General features: G+C 31.8%; 1 protein-coding gene across 2 annotated transcripts; it reads left to right on the forward strand.

Moving 5' to 3' along the window:
* Positions 1-699: 699 nt before the first annotated feature.
* Positions 700-12,933, forward strand: LOC148620050 (uncharacterized). Of its 2 annotated transcripts, XM_088576979.1 has the most exons (8): positions 700-781; positions 5,307-5,423; positions 5,750-6,486; positions 7,354-7,440; positions 8,419-8,520; positions 10,084-10,275; positions 10,562-10,634; positions 12,078-12,933. In XM_088576979.1, exons 3-8 carry the CDS (start codon positions 6,369-6,371, stop codon positions 12,910-12,912), a joined length of 1,407 nt encoding a protein of 468 aa, XP_088433105.1. In that variant the 5' UTR covers positions 700-781; positions 5,307-5,423; positions 5,750-6,368; the 3' UTR covers positions 12,913-12,933. The 2 variants fall into 2 exon arrangements, with proteins under 2 accessions (XP_088433105.1, XP_088433106.1); XM_088576980.1 differs by having other exon boundaries at positions 5,307-6,486.
* The last annotated feature ends 10,851 nt before the right edge of the window (positions 12,934-23,784 follow it).

Here is a 23,784-nt window from a genome sequence, read left to right on the forward strand (position 1 = left end):
CTCTCTCTCATCGAAGGAAATGGTGAATGACAATTTATGAGAAATGCAATATAAATGTAAATGAATCGAGTACTTACTTCCTGTTGACCCAACGAATCATATATAGAAATAAAAACCTTGTTTTCGATCATTGTGTCTTGTTCTACGTGGGCTGAGATTAATCCCGTGCATCAGCCAACAAATGTGTTCTTAAATTATTTTCAAGTACCCTTTTCCGCCCACTTTAAGATTCAATTAATCGCATAAAAAATAAACTGAATTTTTGTGTTTTGGACAAAATATGCACCCCTATGCCCTAACAGGTTCAAAACGCTTAAATTGGAATATTTTTTCAATTTCAAAACCTTTCTCGAGTATTTTTGTTTTAACGAAGCAATAGTTTGGTTTTGTGTTTTCTACATAGCAGTATCAAAATTGATTATTTTCTTCGGGTCCTTTTGCTGACCTTAGTCCAGCACAGTCGCATTAATTCAATTCTACAACTTCTTGAACTACAAAAACGTCAAATGTAGTATCATTTAATCGAAAAAAAAAATCAGGTTTCACACACAAACATTTACTAAATATCAACCTTATAAAATTCACATTTGAATGTTCAGCAATCACTATTTAGTTAAATAACAGTTTATCTATGACCTTTGAATTCATAATCAAATACTTCCGCGTGGAAACTGTTGTTTCGAAGAAAATAAATCAAATCAATATTTATCGTTTTCGGATACAAAGAAGGTTAATATGGATTGTAGATCAATTTCATTGTATTTGTGTTTATATATGTTCGGTAAGAAATTTAAATATATAATTTAGCAGTTGTTACCTGTGAGTGGAGCCAAGCGTTTGAATTTTACTTTTTTGAAAAAAAAGGTTCGCAGCATGTTCTTAGTAAATGTAGCGGGTTTCTTTTGTGAGTGGAATAGTACTTGTGGTCCCCCGTGAACTTATTTCTTTACTCATTCCAGACGAACAAAATAAACTAATGTCCTAATTCTTTTTCAACATTTACATTTACAAATGAAGTAACAAACTAATAAAATCTAGCCTGTAGTCCGCATAACAAATGGCAATCAAGGCGAAAAACCGGAAAGTTGAAAAACCATGGCAACTGTCCTTACCATTGTACATGCATTTCAAATTTAAATTCAGAGACGTTTTCTTCACTGCTTTTTTCATTTTGATACTCTTGTCATCATGATTCGTCTATATTTTGTCCATTTGACCACGTCATTAGGGTGATTTAGTAAAACTATAACAAATATATGCTTTGTTAAACAGCCTAAAAGCCATGAGCCGAAATAAAAATACCTCAAAAAAAGAATGACATTGATTGCTTGTCATAGTGGGTAAAGGTCATTAGGTCATGTATCTTAAAACGTATATCTATTTTACTATGCTTATACATGAAAATAGCGTCTTCAATTTTAAAAGCTCCAAAAGGATCGGATACACTGTTCACCGTCATAATAAGTATGTTGTCGTACTTGCAGTAATATCCCAAAATAACTTTATTTGTATGTGTAAGATGCATAAGATTTTATGCGGAATTTTTGAGGCAGCTGCAAATAATGCAGAAAGTAACAAGAGTTTCACTAGTACAGTACCTGAACCGATCCGTGCAACAAAAATTGCGATCGGTCATCGATCACCGATCCGTTTCCGGTCAGTCATCGATCCGTCAAACCGATCCATTTAACTGGTGATTGCATCACGTGAACACAGAGCGGTCAATGTATTTTACAGTTTTTGTTGTTTTCTTTGTCAATTTTACACATATTTATATAATTTTAAAGATTTAAACATCAATTATACTTTCATTTTATATTTCTTTTATTTAAAACAGATCTTACGTCATTTTACATAACAAAACTGCGATCAGATCGATCACCGGTCATTGGTCATCGATCCGTCAGCGATCTATCAGTCAAAGGTCATTGATCCGTCAAATCATTGCGTAGATCGGTTCAAGGACTGTACCACTGCAAGATATTTTTTGTTTCATCTTCAGTTGAAATATAGTCACATAAACATCACACATCGTTCTTATTCTTAGAATTACGGAATACCCTGTCCAAGTATTTGAAACCGATGACTGAGGAAGACTCCTCACAAAACTTTACTTTAAAGGCGATGGCTACTTTCTTCGAATTGGCAATTTCCAATTATTCGATACCAATATTTCTTCAATCCCTGTGTAAACAGTTTCCACTTCACACTTTATATGACTTGCAAGATCATGCCGCAGTCTTCATGAAGCTTTGTACAGTCTGAGATTTGTTTTACAAATAAGCTATTTTATAATGTCAAAATTAACTCATTTATCGTTAGGATGTGGTAATCTTCACCATGAAAACAGACTTGTTGTGGTGTGTCTGGCATTAGAAGAAACTTATTCCACAAATGCACCTGGTCCATTTTGTTTATTTTGGGTTGCTTATGTATCCTTTGGCTTAAAATGTAATCTTATAGTTGATTAGAAGTGGTCTGTCTGTTTTATTGGAGCAGTTTGTGACAAATGATTATCAATAACTTGTTTTTCTTTTAAAAATAATCTCATCTGCCTTCTGTTATTATTCACTTACTTAAAACTCTGCTTTTTTGCTTAGAACCAAACTCTATTCTATATCTCTCACTCTACTGCACTCCCTTTACAAAACAAGTCTTGACACTCCTATTTCTGACCCTATCTCATCATCATGCAATATTGATGCCATCATTATGGACATTGGATTTCACAGACCAGTTTGTTTGAAAAGCCAGTACGAAGAAAAACGATCATTTCTTCCACTACCGTTTGTCAACAGAGGTATAGATGCAAATAATTTGGCTAACATCCTCCATCACAAAAACATTTACCAACAAAATTCCCCCACATTTCAAAGACAAATCTATACCAATTATTTCGTATTTCTATACTTCACCCATTGCATGCAAATTTTTCAATTATAAAAGACTATTGCAGAATTGTGTGATTGAGGACTTCAAGGCTAAAGCACCTGACTGTTCTCGCAAAAACTCTCCATTCAAATATGGTCCTTCCGGTCACGTCATCACTGGAGATTAAACATCATGGAAAACGAATCTCTGCGTAATATCCTTTCTAAAGATCCCAAGTACCATGAACCACGCCCCATAAATTGGAATTATAACTTAAAAGTTCTTATGGATGCGGTGGAATACTACTCAAGAAAATGGATAAAACGGAAACAAGAAGACATTGATTCTCTGTCACAGTGGTTAAAGGCCGTGAAGTCTTTAATTTTGAAACGTGTGGAAGTTTTAAGTAGGTCAATGAGTGCCAATTCCTCATCAGTTTTTAAAGACCCCGATGTAGCAAAACATTGTCAAATATGTTGTCGTATCAGCAGACAAAGCCAAAAACAACATTGTTTTGTCTGCATAACGTTTTACGTTTAATGTTTATTATCTGAGGTAGGCCTAGAGAATAATAGCAGTGATAAGACCTAAACCGGTACCAAACTCTCCAAAGAAGAGATTGTGGAAAACCAAACAACGTTGCATAGCTGGATCTTCAAAATGTTCCACCAAACCTTTTTTTAACTTCTATACTCACAGCTTTCAAAGAAGGTCTGCAGTACTACCACAACGCTTGTTACTCCCGTAGTGGTATTAGATCTTTTGGAGACAATCAGTTCAAGACTATTATCAGAATATAAAAGCATGAAAACCTATGAATTGTCAACACTGTATACTTCTATTCCCTATACTCAGTTAAAATCCCGACTTAAAAAACATAATATATCGTTGTTTTTCAAAAAAAAAAAAAAAAAAAAAGATGGTACACCTAGATACAAATATATTGTTCCTCGTAGAGATTCCTCATACTTCGTAAGGAATACTTCCAAATCATCTTCCAAATACACAGAAGATGTTTACAAAATGTTTACAAAATGCTTGAATTTGTAATCGACAACATAATTGTCCAGTGTGGAGGACGCGTTTTAAAGAAAGCGATCGGCATTCCAATGGTAACAAATTGTGCTCCTCTACTTGCTGAACTATTCCTTCACCCTTATGAGGCTGACTATATACATGATCTGATCTGAAAAAAAAAAGAATATTGTTTAGCTAGATCCTTTGATCTCAGTTTCCGCTATTTGGATGACGTATTATCTTTACATAATCCTAATTTCGTGGATTTGATACATCGCATCTACCCCAAAGACGTTGAAATAAAGGATACTAAAGACACTGTGCCTCATATATTAACCTTCACCTAGAAATCGATGATAAAATTAAACTATTGACCAACCTTTACGACAAACGTGATGACTTTTCATTCAGAATTGTCAACTTTCCTTTCATCTGTGGCAACATCCCTTCAGCACCTGCGTATGGAGTGTTCATATCACAACTCAAGCCAGAGCTTGCCAAAACTATGCAGACTTTTTGTATCGCGCTAACTCGCGGATCGTTATGGTGTATCCATCTGCGCCATGAAATCTGATTTATTCAACCTGTCATAGTTTTCCGTTCCTCTTTCCTCTACCCCGGACTTGACTTTTTATGAGGAAATCGATGGGTGTTTATAGAAATGCAGAAAACGCTTACCCTACCGCTGCACCTGGTCCATGCTCCCAGTTTTTAGTGTAGTCCGAGTTGCTCATTTACTTTTGTTACTTTGTATGTATGATTTTAGTTAATTCATGTTCTTTGTTGTTAATGTCTGTTTTCCATGTCTGGTCTTTGTCCCTAGATTACATTCTTTTGATTACTGCTATAACTTTGCTTCCCTTGATTATTCTTTAAAAAAAACCTTTGGAAAAAGAATTAATTTGATGGACCATTGATTATTCTTTTAACAAAACGAATAACGTGTTTTCGTCCTATCATGGTGTTGAAAAAGGCATTTTCCTAAAAATCTCAAGGTAATCAATTCCGATGCGACATTAAGTATGTTCTCTTTCAAAAAGACCAATTGTAGGGTCCGCAATAAATTACAATGTTGGTGGTACTTTAGGTTGCAACATGACAACATCAACTAGTATGATAAGTCTACTTTGACTCATTAAAATCCTTCAAAAATATTTTGTTACTTTAAAAACGTGTTGTTACATTATTGACTATGTAATTTTTTTAAACAAAATTTTCTCTGTACCAGATCGTGGCCATGAAATCTTTTATAATTTGTTTCTAGTTTTGTTGTTTCTATTGGATTATTAATTACGTATTTGCCTTTTTTGCTTTTTTGTTTATCTATTCATCAAATCGGATATTGTCGGTTCAATTTTTAAAACTGTGAAAATCATTGAAGTATACATTTCTACAACCTCAGTCATGTTTTCTTTCAGACTTCGCAATTGGCGATTCAAATCAACATTCGAATAAAAATCATACTTGTACTGCAAGGCTTACAGCGATTGATCAAACCGACCAAAACAGAACTATAACAAGCTGGTTGTTTAAATGTATGTATACTAACACATACCAATGTTACAATAAATAGTTTGCAAACAGTCGTGGTTATTGTAACAGTTGATAACTTTTTTCATTCAACAAAAGCTCGTTCACAAATTTATTTTCTAGTGACTTGCTACATCGGGTAAGTAGATAGTTCTTGCTTCTTGTTTTCTCGTTCAAGCCATTTACTTTGATTTAGACATTTTTAATATCCTTTTGACGCTTCGGTATTTTGTTGCCGATATTTACAATACGATGGAATGCTTGTCGTGTTAGAAAGACGATTTTGAAAATACCAACTAACATTGCTTTTTTATTAATTACTTTTTTTCAGATTGTGAAATCGAAAATTACATACTGGAAATGAATTGAATTACAGCTTGGCAAATATTACTTATTCACCATCAACGTGTGCGTTTCTATGCATCGGACGCTCTAGATATTTTGTATTGGAGGTACAAAATTGTACAACAGGGCTTGCCTTTAATCAATTATTCTTTTTTTTAAACAAATTTATCCTAAGCACTTCGTCTGAAGTATATAGAATGCACTCACATTCTAAGCCCCGAACAGATGCTTGTCATAAAACTATTCAAACATGCTTTTCTTGCCGATTTTTACATTACAATACGTTTTGTTTAAACGATTGACAATAATACAAAGTGATAAAGCTGTGCTGAATATATACAGTTAACCACTACTAATATTTTTGGTATTAATTGGACGCTAGATTGTCACCATTTTAGATTTGCATATTCTTATTGTATATTAATTGATAGATCACTGAAGTGAAAATAAAGAATAAGGCATAATTTGATACCTCAACGAAACCTACTGCTGTGTAACTGCTGGTACTCACAGTTTAGGAAAGAATTAGTCATATTTTTGTCGTACATACCATTTTTGTCTTTAAAAAAATCAGACCTTGGCATATTTTGTAGAGTAAAACAAGAATGTGTTATTGCATCCCTACGTCAAAAGTCAATAGTGATAATTGTATAATGGAAGAGAGCGAATCAAGTAAACACGGTTGTGCTGACAACAATACATGCGTCTATGAACAACGTAAAAGTAAGAACAGTTTTATTTTCAAAAGATATGGTATTAAGTCCCAAACTTGTTTTAGAATAAAAAATGATGAGGAGAAGATTCTTTGACAGATTTTGTTTGTTTCATGTTTAATCAATCAAATGGAGAAAATAGCTAAAGATAAAAAAGATATATAGAAAATTATGAAAAAAAAAACAAGAATAAAAGCTAGCGAAAGGGAATCAGTAGTAAATAGACAACAGAAAAAAACAGAATATCAAAAACTTTAAAGTGCGCATACCCCCCCCCCCCCAAAAAAAAAACAAAACAAAACAAAACAAAACAAAATACAAACCCCCTCCAAAAAAAAACCAAACAAACAAAACAAACAAAACAAACAAATAAACAAACAAACAAAAACAAAAAAGAAAAAACTAAACAAAAAAGGGACAAGGCGATGCCATTTGCATACATCTAATAACTGCCGTGACGATTTATTTTTATTCAGCTAGATATATTTTTTAAAGCAGGAGCAACAAATCATTTCTTTTGGTGTTGACTTACAAGTATTTAATCTATCTTATAAAAGAGTAATCAAGGGAACCAAGGTTATAGCGGTAATCAAAAAAATGTTATCCAGGGACAAAGACCAGACATTGAAAACAGATATACACAACAAAGAACATAAAGTAACTAAAATCATACATACAAAGTAAATGAGCAACTCGGACTCCACTAAAAACTGGGAAAATGATCAATGAAAAAAAATCAAAAGAATTAAAAATAAACGAAATCTATAATTTGGTAGCAATGTAATTTGATAAAAGCTCGTGTGATAAAGATATAATATTGATTTGAATACATAGAATTATTAACCTCTTAATCATAAGAACTTATCTTCTTTCGTAGGAACATATCTCAAAATAATTAAAAACGCATCAATTCATTTAATCAACACTTTTCGTCTGAATATTTCCTGTGGAGAGGAAGGGGGTGGTAAGTTGCATATTAACTTACAACGTAAGTCCATTCAGTAAAATCATGGGTTACCTTTAATCATAAAAACGTTGTCGTTTTCAATCGTTTGGGCAAGAGGTTCAAGGTACTGTAAGCTATAATATAATATTTTATAAAACAAATATTGTGCAGTTCAAAACGTGTTATCCACCTGGATGTTTACTTTAACTTTATGATTACGACACAGTTACACAGTTATCTATTAATATTTTTTTTACGAATGAAATGAAAACAGCATAGTAGCTTATAATGGTCGAATAATGCATAAAGCTTCAGTAGAATCACAATAAAAGTTTAAAATCAATTAATGCATTATTAAAAATACAAAGAAATTGTAAATTGCGTTTCATGTTATTATGATCTATTATGACATTTACTGAAGTGGAAGAACGTAAACCAGTTCTACCTGTTTTTAGTATCTCTACTGTGATATTCCGTCAATTCATTATATCCAAAACTCGTGTCATATTTGAATCTGCAGAATTCTCTACCAATCCTCTATCTTTTCGAAACTATTAACGTTCATACATACAGCTGCAAAAGGGGTCTATAATCTTACCATGAAAATTGTTAGTCCCGTAGTGGTATTAATTCAATGGATCCAGAAAAATTCGAAAGATTTGGTAGAAACTTTCAATACTAGATTATCATCAGAATATTTTAACATCAATACTTATGATTTTTCAACCCTTTATACCAGTAGTCCTTATACTTATTTGAAGTGGCGACTCAAAAGCATTATTCTTCGTCGTTACTCATCAAAAAAGACGGATCACCTAGATACAAAAACGAAGTAATAAATCACCTATAAATTTAGCCTACATAAGTGAATTTTGGTTTTCCATCAAGTACAAGTACAAAGATGATTGTCAGTTTTAGGCAACGCTAACAAGTATGTAATTAACTTAACAGTGAATTGCATAGGACTTATTTAAATTGTAACGTCAAATTATCTAGGCAGTGGATTTAAATGTAACATAACAACGATGAATTATCCGAAGATAAGATGCACCAACAAAGAAGTTGAAAATTTAATATATGTTTATTCTGAAAAGAAAGGTTTGTATAACTCACAATTTAAATGTCAGCTATAATCTGTGTGTAGATATTGGTTTCAGTGATAATACTTTAAGAGTTAAATTTGTTTCAAGTACTAAAACAATTGTGTCTTAATATATATAAAGGTTTGGTGTCGAAATACAAAAAAAAAATATATAAAAAAAAAAAAATACGGGTACTATTATAAGAGGAACATGGATCTTTGTTTGAAGTAAATTGTCTTGAAGCTACCTCGCTTCTTTAAGCACATTTTTATCTCTTTCCAATAAATTATCTTTTATCAAGAATTCCCAAAGACTCTTCGTATAACGAAATGATTAAAGTGAACAATTATCAAAAAGAAATAAAAAGCTTTCTCTGCAAGTAAAAGTCTTTGTGTTCTTATCTACATTACAACTACACTTTATCAATGACACGGATTAATGAACAATGAATCATCTTTATGTTACACTTGCACTGCAATCGGCTTCTTATTATGGAATATAACATTGCATTTACTCATCATAACCATATTGAGCCCTAGGTCATGCTATCAGAACGGATTATATGCACTTTAATTTCCCTATGTTCATAATCCAGATAATTATTAATGAGGTGTGTTTTCAAGTATGATATTCATGCCATAATTTCGTAGAAAGGCAACCAAGGAAAATACACATTAGCACCCAAAGATTGCAAAATTATTTTGAATATCATGCCCATAGACAGGGTATTATTTATTTTACTGTTTACAGCATGCTCGTTTTCTTTGATAAATAAAACAATGTTGTCATCTCTTACGATGTCATCTGAAATGCGTGAGGAATGTAAGATGCTAACCAATTGAGGAAATGGCACTCTAAGCGATTACAGATTAGTCTTGTGATATAAAAAATACTTTTTACATTTGTATTTGTATAAACACTTACGAACAGTATCACTTTACCGTAATCAACAATGCGAAGAAGATTTTCTCGCACTCAAATTTGAGGAGGTTTAAAGAAGATTAATGAGTTAAGATTTAAGACCCTGTGCACACAAACAGTCATGCATGGCTTTGAAAAAGAAAAAAAAATATGTTTCGTTTTATCTAATTATACTGACCTTGTCGTACTATATTTTATGGTTCGGATTATGCCAATTTCGTAACTTTGTTCGAAAGGGAATACTCTATATGTGCACGGATTTAATTTGTTTTTTGTTGTTGTTTTTTTTTTTTTTTTTTTTTTTTTTTTTTTTGGAGCTCGCGACTTTATATTTTTTTCTTATCAGGTATCAATTAGAAAAAAAACTGGATTCTTCAATAGTCGGAATGTGTTGACATTTGAATATTTGTCTATTATTTTTAATCTATCGGATACACATTGTTTGTTTGTTTGTTTGTTTCATATCATTTTAATGTATCGCAAAGGATTGGGATTGAAAACTGATCAAGCTGAAATAAACCTACTAAATTCGCAATGTTTGAATCGTCTTTGTTTTTTTTCCGCTGCAGCCGAAAAGCTAAATATTTGAAAACAACATGTAAAGGACGAATACGACTGATTATTTCAATTTAGTTGAAAGATATTTTCTATTTTGCAGACGAATCGCTTACGACAACTAACAATGTTTCGCAAACTGAATTATGGACTTCTGAGAGAGATTCGACCACATCTTTTTATAAAACTGTCTCATCTAAAAATGATGTTAATGTTGATTCAAGTACAATCGTTCACGTCCCGAGTAACGCTACTGGAAATAAATATCACAGTTTTGATATACGTTTGATAATTGGTAGGTAACGGGTCTCATAATGCCAAACAATTAATTCGTACTGCAGATAGTAATCAACGGTTGTGGACGCTATATTTTTACAAAAATGACTTATCCGCAGTTAAGTGAATTGAAATACAATCAACGACAAATATATTTATCGATTTGAAATAGTTTTTAAAGAAAATCTCAACAGTCATTATCAATGAAATATTTTTATGTAAACTGATTCACTTTTTTTATGTAAAAGCTAAAGCATATATATATATATCTGTAGATTTAAATACTTTTATGCATTTGTTTGTAGGTTTTACACTGGCAAGCTGTGTTTTTGTTGTTCTAATTACTGTTATAGCAGTATGCTTATTCCGACGAACAAGGTTTGTATAACTTACAGTTCTGTCAGTTGTGTTTAAATAAAGCTTCTAATAAAGCAGAACTTAGTTTCAACAACTCTACCTTCAAGTTCTGAAATTCGAGTTAAAATGGTTGAAAACTCAAAAGATAAAGGAACTTTGTGCTAAGTTTTAGCACTAATGTATATCGAACTTTAATTCCAATGAGCAATTCAACACTTCACAGATTGGTATTTCAAATGCTAATAAGGTTACGCATTATTACAAACTGTTTGTCCTCAAACTTTATTTTTATAGCAAACACAATTTTACTTTAAAAGAGTAGGATTGTTTTTCTGCTGACCGAGTTCATGATTTCAAAAAGTGATTATCACTTTGTCATTTTTTTTCAATATGTAGAATTATAATGATCTCTTTTTGCTGATTATTGTTCCAGACTATAATAATTAATTCTTATTAAATGGTCATTGCGAGGTGAGACGGCCCGTGTAAGACGAAGTCATGCAGGTTCGTCTTACCTTTACTCGTTCTCTTGACCAATGAAATGTCTTCTAAGTAGAAGCGTCAAAGACTTATTCAAAACAAAGGCAAGAGAAAATTTGAGGTTACCGTTTCAAGATTGATCAAATAAAAAAGGCAAACTTTAATTCAAGTAAAAAAACAAACTTGACCTCTTATTAATTACAACGTACGATATTTTTAATTTAAAACTCATGGTTACACTCAAAATATCCACATGAAAATGTATACTAAAACCCGACTGAATGCGAGACCGTAGGACACATAAACATATATAGAAAAAATACGGATATATACGCTATTAGATTTATATTGAAATAGGGATGTGAAATTTAGTACTGGAGACTAAGATGATCTCTTATTAGATTCACTGAACTATTCATGAACCGAAAATTAGGATTAATACTTCAATGTTTTGTCATGCGGAAACTGCGAAATAAAAGACCTGGCAATAATTGAAATTCTATTGTTTTTATATATAAAAAAATCAAAGTTTCCTTGATCAATAATCGGTATTAAGGTATAATATAAGCAAATCACGAAGATTACTTAATTTGAATCATTTTTTAAGTGTTAAAATGAAAAGTATCACTTCCTGGAGAAAAATATCAGGATTCAGTGGTTACGATTGCCAAAAGTGTGCTCTGATATGCTTATTTAATGATAATTGCAAAAGGAAATATATTTTTATGCGCACCCATTTAAACAGTTACTTTATAGACTTATTTACACTTGATGACGCCTTTTAAGAAAGTTATGTATGTTCCCATTGTTTTCATAATTAATTATCAACTTCAATATTAATGATGTAACAATATAAGATAACTTTGTTTCTTTGGTGTCAAAAAGGTTATTTGGGGATAAATCTGGGGTAATTCGAAGCAAACTGACAAGTGTGAATTCATGTAATATAGTAAACTGTGTTAAATTTGAATTTATATTGAATAGAATTGAAAAGAATTCCCAAACAGTTAGAACAAATGAAGAAAAGGAATCTTTCGCTGAAAACAAGCCGATAATAGAAAATTCAAAAGATAGTGCAGACAAAATATTTTCGCAGTGCAATGGTGACGAAAGTACCCAAAACATCTATTCTCAACCGCAGTCCTCTGATGGAAGTGAATATCATCACCTTGATTTCACACTCCGTTCAGATAGTAAACCTAAATTTGTATCAGATGGCGAATATGCCAGACCACGAGCTAACACCGTAAGTGTATTTGATCAACCTTGGGATGCTGGGACGTCAAAAATTAACAAACTGTTCTCGCAGTTCAGAACCAGTGTATACGATAGTGCCAGAAACATTCGAAATTCAGTTATGAAACGAGAGATGTACCAAGACAATCCGACACGGTCTAACAAAACAAAACATTATTGTAATGATTGGCAACCACCATTTTTACGATACCATGAATCTCTGAAAAATTATACAAGGAAAGAGATAGAGGACAATTCGATCGAAATTAAAGAAGATAGGGAAAGTGAAAGCAATAGATTCGAAGAAGATATGAATTCTGGACACAAGCATGACGGTCTATTCCCGGTTCTTCCTTATTCTGAAAGATTAAATGTGGTTTGTGATAATATTTACAGTGAACCAATTAATAAAAGAATATCTTTCCGAAATAGACTCAGTATGTTGTCAAGTTTTCCTCTCAAGCCCTTTGGATATAAACTGGATTTGAGACGCGATTCTAGAAACAGTTCAATGATAAGGGAAAAGTCAAGAATTTATTCAATGGCTGCACCGATTGATGAAAACGATGAAAGTGTGTGTTAGTTTTTTACTTTTATAACTGTTCGAATGTTTACAATAACTTATAAATTCGAGTTATTGGTAGTTCATAAAACTGGTTAAATATTACTGTATAAAAAGAACTAAAAAACAGACAAAAACTACAAAACTATAAATAAATAGATTCATCGATTTGTTTAAAAAAACCCTGTCCATGTCATAAAGCTTACTTAGTATATTATAATTCCATTAAAATATATATATATATATATATATATATATATATATATATATATATATATATATATATATATATATATATATATATATATATATATATATATATATATTTATATATATATATATATATTTATATACTATTCTGTGGGCAAAGCTTAAATCCGTATGCAGTGAAACTTGAATAAACCTAACCGAACTACTTTTGTTTCTTTGTGTGTATTATTTTGGTTAATTTAAGTTCTTTATTTTGTGTTTCTGTTTTCAATGTCTGGTCTTTGTCCCTGGATTGCATTATTATGAGTTCCGCAAGAACCTTGGTTTCTTGACTCTTCTTTGTAAGCCAAATACATGACTTAACGGAACAAATTATCAAATCCAAAAGGAGTTCGGTCTATATATGTTTCACTGTAAAACATCTGAGACAGTGATGTTAAATTAAGAGCACGGTATAGACATATTTCCTAACAGGATGCTCTGATCGTTTATACTAAGTCGACAAATTAGTGTTTCCTTTTCTATTTACTTTTATCACATTTTAAAGTGGAATTGTATGTTTATTTTTAAAATTGCGATTTTGTATTTATTTCTCTTTGAAAGAATGTTTCCGTTACTTTCTTCCCGCTTACAATTTTGTCATGCATATGGAAATTTTGATAAGCTTTTAAAGTGATTCTATTCTATAGAACGATGTAGAACATCGATTTTCTTCAACATTTGAGAAAAAAATTAATGCTTGGAGTAAAACAAAAAAAAAAATTTCAGTGTAAATTTGCTGTCAGAGTATAAAGATATAGATAAGGAAATATACCTTACTAATTTTCAGAAAGAAGCAGAGTTTTCTTGCGTGCAGAAATCAAGGAGAGGATATGTTTCCAAGACCACATAAAGAAGGACAAATATTTAGATCTGGCTATGAAATGGCTGATATAACTAACATTTGAACTTTTCGAAACACAACTGATGAAAAATGTGCTATTACGTTCGTGTAACTAAAAACTTGTTGCATTAATCAGTAGAAGGCGTGAACATGATTGAAATGCAAACAAAAATTCAAGCACTCTTTCGCTAAGGTTAATGGCAAATTTAGGAAAATATAACATATATGCAAGTGATGAACATAGTCGCAAAAAAAAATTACAAGACATTTAGGCAACGTATTGTACAGGACGCTTACCCTACCGGTGCACCTGGTCCATGCTCCCAGTTTTTAGTGGAGTCTGAGTTGTTCATTTACTTTTGTTACTTTGTATGTATAATTTAGTTACTTTATGTTCTGTGTTGTGTATGTCTGTTTTTAAACCCTTAACACTGCCATGCAAAAACAAAATGATCGTGAACATGTCGATAAAGATTGTCACAGAGTCTGACACTGAACGTATAAAAAATATTAAACTGGAACAGTCAACATTTCTTTGATGAAGTTTTTGGGGACTAAAATCTATTCTGGATAAATATTCTGAATTGTATTTTCTTGTGTTGCTGCTGTACCCAAGTGCACATTTGCAACCCCCCCCCCAATTTTCGTAATTTGATATTTGGATATTTGACTCTCTACTGTATTTACTCTTTCAGAACAAAATGCATTCAGCAGCAATCAGTCTCTTGATAATCAACATATATTCATATTAATAAACAGTTAAAGTATTCCTTCTTGTTTGTTCGGTCTAATAGGTAGAGATACGTGTTGCTATTAATTGCATGACATATGTATATTTTTAGTTTTAACCAATCGGACAACAATCAATTTTGCTTACAGAAAGAAAATATATACATTAAAAACTATACCTAACAATTACGAAAACGTTTCTTGCAGATAGGTTCTAGAAAATTCTTCAATTTTATATAAAAACATATATTTGAAATAAGGGTCTTGGGTATCGACATCTTTCTACATAAGTAGTGTGTAGTGTCTTTAGGACATTGTTGCGCATGAACATTCAGTAAAAAATCAGAAACAAGCGTTCCTATAATCTATATTGAAGGCTATTTCTTTCACAGAAATTATTTTACTGTTACCCAGTAATTTATCTGGAAAAGTATTAAAGCCGATGTATAGGGTAATAAGCGTACCGACCTGATAGAAATTTATTTAGCCCAGTTCAAGTGTTCACTGCTCATGAAGATACTGGGTTTGATACATTTTACCGGAACCAATGACCGTAAAATTGAGTATAACCAAAACTATTTCAAAAGAAACAGGGATGTATTGTTTGATATGTAAGGATAAATGCGATTGGCATCAGTTTTACAACACTGATTTTCTGTCAAAGTTATGGTTCAATTATATCCGTATGTTGCTTAAAAGTTGTTAAACCGTTCTATATACTAATCAAGACCAGAGTTGGATAAGGCAAGTTCAAATGCGATAACAGACAATCTAAAGTATTATTTGGTGTTGTTGGTAAAATAACGGTTAAATCCGTATTAACAATACCCTGTATAATCAACAAAGATTTCTAAACCAGTCCCTTTTTTATCAATTAAAATGATTTTTGAACCTATCACCTGTCTAAACCGATTTAATTTCAAAATCCAAAAAGTCTCGGTTTTGACAGGTTTCAATGTATATTATTGACCTCATGGTTCATATGGCACCATGAAGAGTTCTGAGAGTTTTAGAGTACTGATTTGTTCATTGTCGTTTACAGTCCCTTAAACCCAAATGACGATAAACTTCGAAACGACAATGGATACAATGCATGGTAAAACGAAAATGGGAATTTATCCATTTATCATGAAAAATAAACTTAAAATATTTACGATTGAAAAAAAAATTCCTTTGAAAAAATTAAAGAGGCTGTTCATATAAAAAGCATTCTCTTAAACCATTGCAGTTAATCAGAAACCAACATTCGACTTTTAGAAAGAATGTATATTTGATATGAAATGGATGAATTTTTTTTTAAAACAAAATGTGTCTTGTGCACTGCCTGATGTTTTCATTGACAACCTCTAAAAACAAATATAAGTGCAAACCGGAGATTGCTCATTGTTTTTGTATTTATTTCCTGTTTAAAACATATACCACTTAGACTATGTAGACAAGATGTTTTAAGTATCGTTTGACCTACTTTTGACATTGAAAATCGAGTATTTGATGCCCACAAAATCTAAACAACAGATGTCATTAAAAATGTAATTTCCTTGTCAAACATTTTTTACGCTTAAGGAAAAATAATTTGAAATATTTTTTTTTTCTAAAAACAGCTTGTTAAATATTTACATCGTCACATTATACATGTGTTTTACAACAGCTTTCAATAAAAGTTCAAACGTATTGCCTGAGTTGATTTTCAATGGATATCTACTCAATGATCAACAATTTTTTATACAACTAATGATGTTGCATAATTAAAGGTACTTGGCAAACGTCATTAATTGGCGTACTGAATATGTCGATCAAGGGAACCAGTGCAATTTTTTTATCGACCAATAAATTTTGATAAATACTTCTTAATATGTATCTCAAAGTCCTCATGATTAGATATAGGTTGATTATGAAAAATAAACCTTTGATATATTACAGGTGCAGGTCCGGGTGTTAACAGAATAGGCCTGCAGCAGCGCTAAGCTTGTCGTAAAAGGCGACTAAATAGTGCTCAGAATCCTAGCCGGGGGCTAGGGCGCTTTGCCCACAGAGCAACTGGAATGTGTGCCCCAGGTGGTTGAATGGGGTACCCTTGGCGTGTTACATGCTGGGGTTGTCAGGCTATAATACGGAAAACCTGACCGCAAACCATAGTGGTGCACCGTGTTGGGAAAGATGCCACGTTCCTCGAACGTTAAATAACCCTACTGTGGTATTCTCCCGGAGTAGGAACCATAGGGCTCTGCCACAGGAAGCTAAATTGCCCGACCCTTCCCACCTCTTCCTATCTCCAGTGGCAATAAAAATTTGTCGACCCCATTGTCCTTGTGTCCCATCCCTTTTTCATTTCATCATCATTTCATGTTCATTTTATCATCAATTTCATGTCCATCGTCTGAATATAGCTGAAATATTGCTGCTCGGACGTTAAACCCCAACAAACAACAAACAAACAATATATTACAGGTTGTACAAAGGTAGAGAAACTTGATGAACATCCAACAATTGCACAAGTTAAAGTGGCTTTCAACGAGATTTTCCACAAATCGCAATTTCAATTATCAACAGAGAATAATGTTTATAGCTGCTCAAAACGATGTGTAATGGAGGCGAATTTTATACATTTTACATTTTACGTAAGTTTACTCCGAAATTCTTTATTTTCTTGGAGTTCTTTACTACAGAACATTCCTAGTAGCTTTAGACAGCACTTGAAATGTCGAGCCTCTTGTAAAATCATAGAAAAAATATATATCGATATAATGATCACATCTTTTTAACCCTCATTAATCAGCCGTTTAAAGTATAATCTAATGTAATATATGTTCTTCAAATAATCAATATTTTAAACTGTTAAATATGGGATGAATTGAAAATATTTAATTATCATTTACAAAAAGTTTAGTTACAATGTAGCTTATTTCAAATATCTTACAAGGTTGAATGCTTACTCGAAAATGAATACTAGCATACTTATCAAACAGATGCTGTAAATTACGATATGCTGTTATGTTTCAACGTTTAACTATCATTTGAACTTAAAATTTACGAAGTTCAAGATCGAAACCATATAAAAACCCTATTTTTGATTGGATACATCTTGATATAAATACAGCTGACGTCACAAATGAGTCGATGATTTTTCACAAATGTTTATTGTGTTTTACAGTGAGTGTGTCAGTGTATAGGGAATTTTGAATCATTTCCTAAAGTTGAATTAGACTTATCTTTGTACAGATCCAGAATCTTGTGAAAAGTTTAGGGACAATTTTTGTTCAAATGGAGTGTTCCATGTTATGTGTTTTATCAGGATAAGTCTAAACATTTTTGTGACAATTATCGCTACATTACAAATATTGTAATGCAAAATACTTGGAACCATTTTTGTTGATGAATTTGTATAAAGACGCATGTTAATTTATGGGGTGAATATTGGAATCATATATAAAACCAACAACCTATTCATTTTGATCTTTACCTGATGGGTACTCTAATTCAATATTTTTTTACTACACGAGACTTCCGGTGTAACATGGAGAGAAACCGGATGTTTTAGTATACGTATCATAACATTACTCCTCTATAAAATTTGAATTATTCAAAGCCGATGACATTGTATGTAGTATCGCAAAAAAAAAGATCTAGATTAACTCACAATAAAAGATAATCTTGCCTCGATTATTATTGATGGAAAGAAAATATTGCTTAAATAAATTGCGGATTGACCTTATTCATGAAACTTTTATTCTAGAGAAAAAATATAATAAAAGCCAACACAGCGTTCCATCTCACAGCCGTAGGATCGATAGAGATCATCATACAACAAGAGTCATATTTGAAAACCTATGTTCAAAGGAATTACGAAAACGTCCATGTGACTTTAAAAGAATTATACTTTGGTTAGGTAAGAGACATATGAGACATGTGAATTTGCTTGATTACAAATTTTGTATGATATACATCATTAACCATCACTTTTTCAACATTCCCCAATGATAGTCCAAAATTTCCCTATTCATCAATAGTACCGCATGAAATTTTCTTAATTAAATATTAACATATTCAAATTGAATTTTATTGTCATTATTTTTTAAAGTTAGATATGCTTCGAAAATTAATTTCCGCATTTTCCTCATTCAAAATCCGTATCCACTATACAATATTCCCGACCCCCTGAATCTAACAGAATTGGAAGTTTAGCTCATACATTTGTAAAAGTACTGTTATTATGATTTGAAATTTCAACATAAATTATATATGTTTTAAGTTAATAAATGTTAAATAGGTGATAATAAGTTTAAAAAATGTAATAAGCAGTCTGGATAAAGTTCGGAACTATTGGAGAATGAAAAATGTCAATTGAACGTTAAGTTTCCGCTAAACGCATCACGATATTCCTGGTATTGATGCATTGATGACTCTTGTTCATAACAACATTGTTAAATATCTGAAAAAAAAAGTACTTTCAAATTTCGGTATGCTGTACATGTATTGCAATCAGCAACAAATACACAGTAGTTTCACGATTCAAACATAATCTATGTACAGGAAGTAATCAAAACAAAAATAATAGTGAAATTGGAAGTATGTATCAAAATAATTTGATTATAAAAGGTAGATGATAAATGCAAGGAAATAAGCCTTAATATTTTTAAGTTTGGAATAATATATGATATAAAGGTCACATTACATAATTTGTTTAATCGATTTCTTGATATGTATTCCTATTCATTGAAGTAAAATAATAATCACAGATCTTGCCAATTTATTCTAAAGATTCAATAGGATTGGTAGAATGGATATGTAAGATATGGTGTTTCAAAAAAGCAGGCCTATTTCAAAATTATTGATCATACAGTAGAGGGTAAGACTACTTACTAGAACGTTATATGAATATAAAAAAGTAGCTCAATATATAGGATTATAAGGTCTTTTTGACCTCATTTAAGTTTTTACAATGTATTTGTAGTTTTATTTATTCAAGTGAAAAAATAATATATGAATTTTCCCTAGAATTTCCTCAATAGAACTGGTGTAGAGATTATTCTTGGAAAAACATAGCCGCCGTTACCTAAAAAAAGAACATATGGTCAGACAAAAGTATTTTTTCGCTTACATCTTCAAAAACCTCAGGTATAGCAAAAATCTGACTGGGGGAAAATGTGTTCAATATGAAGAATCTATCAGTTGATCAAATGATTGTCTACGTCCATTAATCCATCTTGGAGTTATTAGCCTTTTTATACTTATTTTGCTATTTTTGATGTAAGTACTTAAAAAAATCTTCTCCTCTGACACTACCTGATCAATAAGATTTAAACGTAGTATAATTGTTTCTTAAGTTGTTCGGCATAGAAGTGTTTTGGAGATTTATGATCCAATGAAAAAAAAAATACCGCCTTGACTTTAAATGAAACATGGGGCATGACAGTAATTTTGGATATATGATCAAATTTCAGTTTAATGTTCTAATGACATTTTAAGCTATCTACAGACAATTAAATTCGTAAAGCTCCAAGGTAATGTGTTTTCCCTATTTTTCCTAATCAGTATGCAATTTGAATTTCAGCTATATTATATATGAAGACCTTTCTCAATTATTACACGCGGTAGAGAATGTTTAACGGAAAAAGGAACTACTGCATCAATACATTAGGGGCTTCAAAGGCTAAAGCACTTTAGTGTAAAAAGCATATGCTCGCAGTTATATTGAAACTTAAGTATAATAGTGGTTCATCTTGATAAAATAACAATATTGAGTTTCAGGATGAAAAGTTCGATAATTTTGGTGCTCTTGTTGGGTATTGCGGTTGTATATGTTCCGTCTCTACCTTATCGGAAAAAAATTTAAAAAAAGATTTTTGAGAAACCTAAAAATACTTTGGATAAATGAATCGATTTGTGTCTGGAATGCTTCATGAATCGACATGACCAAAACATTTTGTATTTGTAATTTCTATTTTAAAAACTTAATTCACCAATATCCATTAATGATCAAAATCAAGAAATTGAATTGTTCACACATTAAGTCGTATCTCTTCACTCTAGAATGTAAGTTTGCAAAACGTTTTCGATTTGCTCTTATAAGTAAATCTACCTTATACTTATGAGATGCTTATTTTATTCGAATATTTCTTATACAATGCAAATGATAAGAAAAGAAAGAGTAATCAATGGAATCTAGGTTATAGCGGTAATCAAAAGAATGTAATCAAGGGACAAAGACAAGACATGGAAAACAGACATACACAACAAAGAACATAAAGAAATTAACTCATTCATACAAAGTAACAAAAGCAAATGAGCAACTCGGACTCCACTAAAAACTGGGCGCATGGACCAGTTGTACCGGTAGGGTAAGCATCCTCTGCTTTTCTAGAAACGCTTGCCGAAAAAAAAGTCACGTTCGTGGAGGACAAACGAGGGAAGGAAAACTATGACACGTTGAATAAATCAGTTTTCATGGTGCAGAAGGATACACCATAACGATCCACGAGTTCATGATGACGACCATAAAACTTTTGTAGTGATGACTTCAATCTTGTAGCAACATAACCCTGTTCCAGAAGCCTATTTGTTAGAGTTCTAGTGCGATACAAAAAGTTTCTGCAAGCTCTGGCATAATGTATGAGTTGTGATATGAACACTCCATACGCAGGTGCTGAAGGATGTTGCCACAGATTAAAGGAAATTTGACAATTCTGAATGAAAAGTCATCACTTTTGTCGTAAAGTTTGGTTAGTAGTTTTCCTTTACCAATGATTTCTAAGTGTAGTTCAATATATGAGGCTGACTTCACAGTGTTTGTAGCATCATTTGTTTCAAGTTATTCGGGGTAGATGCGATATATCAAATCCCCGAAATTAGAATTGTTTAAAGATAATACGTCATTTATATAGCGGGAACTGAGATTAAGGATCTAGCCAAACGGTATTCTTTCTTTCGGATAAGATCAGCAATAAAGTTTGTTGAAAAACACATCCAATACACTGGACGAATATGTTGTCGATTAAAACTTTCAGCATTTTGTAAACATCTTCTTCTGTATATTTGGAAGATGATTTGGAATCATTTCTTGCAAAGTATGAGGAATCTCTACCAAGAACTATATATTTGTATCTAGGTGTACCATCTTGTATGGAAAAACAACGATGTATAATGTTTTTAAGTCGGGATTTTAACTAAATATGGGGAGTAGAAGTCATAGAAGTATACAGTTTTAATGATCATAGGTTTAAATGCTATTATATACAGATAATAGTCTTGAACTGATTGTCTTCATAGATTTTTTTTAATTTTTCGGGATTCACTTTGAATTAAAGGAATTGAAGGAAGTGTTGGGCATTGCACAAAGCGTTGTGGTGGAAAGTTTAGTAATCGCTTTATACTTTTGAACAAGTAACGCGATGTTTTAGCGGATTGATTTGGAAGCTAATATACAAGCTTAAATTGCCCCTTAATTGATAATGCATGCTTACCCTGGTGATATCAAAGCAGTTTTCATAGCTTAATTTATAATTAACTTAGGTACAAATTAAGATTTGATTCAAATCAAAACGTTGTGTAGTATATGTAGTTTAGAAGTACATGAAATGCGGTTTGCGGTCCAATCAACATTTATAACATACAAAAAAGCTCATTCGAAATAACCTATTTAATACAAAAAAGAACCATTTATTCAGAAAGTTCATTGCAATTCATAAAGAACGTGCATAAATGAAAGTTAAACAATCTTTAAGTTCACACTTGGTTATGCATCACTTAAAACTAGGTATAGGATGTAGCAAGAACTAAACTCATACATTTATAAGTGGTTTCTAACTAAATAACTGAATCGTAATAATATTCACGATTTACATGATTTACAACGCTCAGATTAGTATGAACAGGAAAATAGAGAGGCAAAAATATGTGTATGTACATGTACATGTACATGTATATATATACGATTGCGATCTAAGCAAAATTAATATTCACGAGTTAGAACAACATCCGTTTGGTACATTTTGTACCAGTGTTTAAATTTTATAGAAACTGATAGAAAAAAAATACCTGAATGCCTACAACTATTTTATCTGTATATGTATATGCATTTTACTATTATTGTTTTTTTTTTCTCTTCAGTTGTTGCTACATCATATATCTAAATTTAACTGTCGTTATTTTTGTCATTGATTCGTTCTAATCAGGAAACACTAGTAATCGCAGCTGTATCCTATTGATACCAGTATAATATTTTGATTTTTCAAAATTGAAATTTTCCTTTTACATAACAGATTTCATGTTTTTTTTATTTATAGTTGTAAGTTTGAAAAGCTGCATTTTTATTAGTATAGTAGAATATGAACCATAAAGCAAACTGTATAATTTCACCCAAAATTCCATAAACAGCTGAAACTTACAAAAAGTTTCCTTTATTTCATACCAAGATTTGATATCATCCGTACGACATTAATTCAGGTTTCTACTTTCTTTAAGAAACTATCGACACTCATACTTTGGCTTTGTTAGAGAATTGTTTATCACAATGTATTGGTTATAGTTTCTCTATGCTACCGGCAATTTCAGGAAGAGAAATATAATATAAATTAAAGGATAATTGTTGCCAAAAAAAATTGCTAAGATCTTTCGCTACACTTTTCTGAAGCCTCTTTTGGTTTTTTAATATGAATAATAATATGGATTGTTTTGAAGATATGGAAGCGAGGCAAACGTCTTCAAATTAATATGATAATCGGACAAGTGAAACACACCGTAGAGTCAACAATTGTGAAAAGTTACATGTAAGTGGAGAAAGAAAATCCTAGACTACTTAAATAAATGAACTAATGACAGAAAATACAGCCTTATTTATTCATCATCGTATTATTTTATATGTTTAGGGGTTTTTACGGTCTTGACTATCCTTACATATCTCGCACGACCGCCCCTTACGGGGATTATGTTAGTAAATTTCAGTTAGTAGTTGGAGGTAGCAGAGTCCAGCCTTCGGGATACCCGACCGAAGAACTCAGTAAGAGTATGTCCTACTAGCGGCTGGGCTGCTCTGTTGACGCTCTGGCCTACTCCCAGACCCCACGTGGGTCCGA

Source organism: Perna viridis, chromosome 4 (genome assembly GCF_037379345.1).
Source record: "Perna viridis isolate PV_CMFRI_1.1 ecotype Kerala chromosome 4, ASM3737934v1, whole genome shotgun sequence".
NCBI classification, from domain to species: Eukaryota; Metazoa; Mollusca; class Bivalvia; order Mytilida; family Mytilidae; genus Perna; species Perna viridis.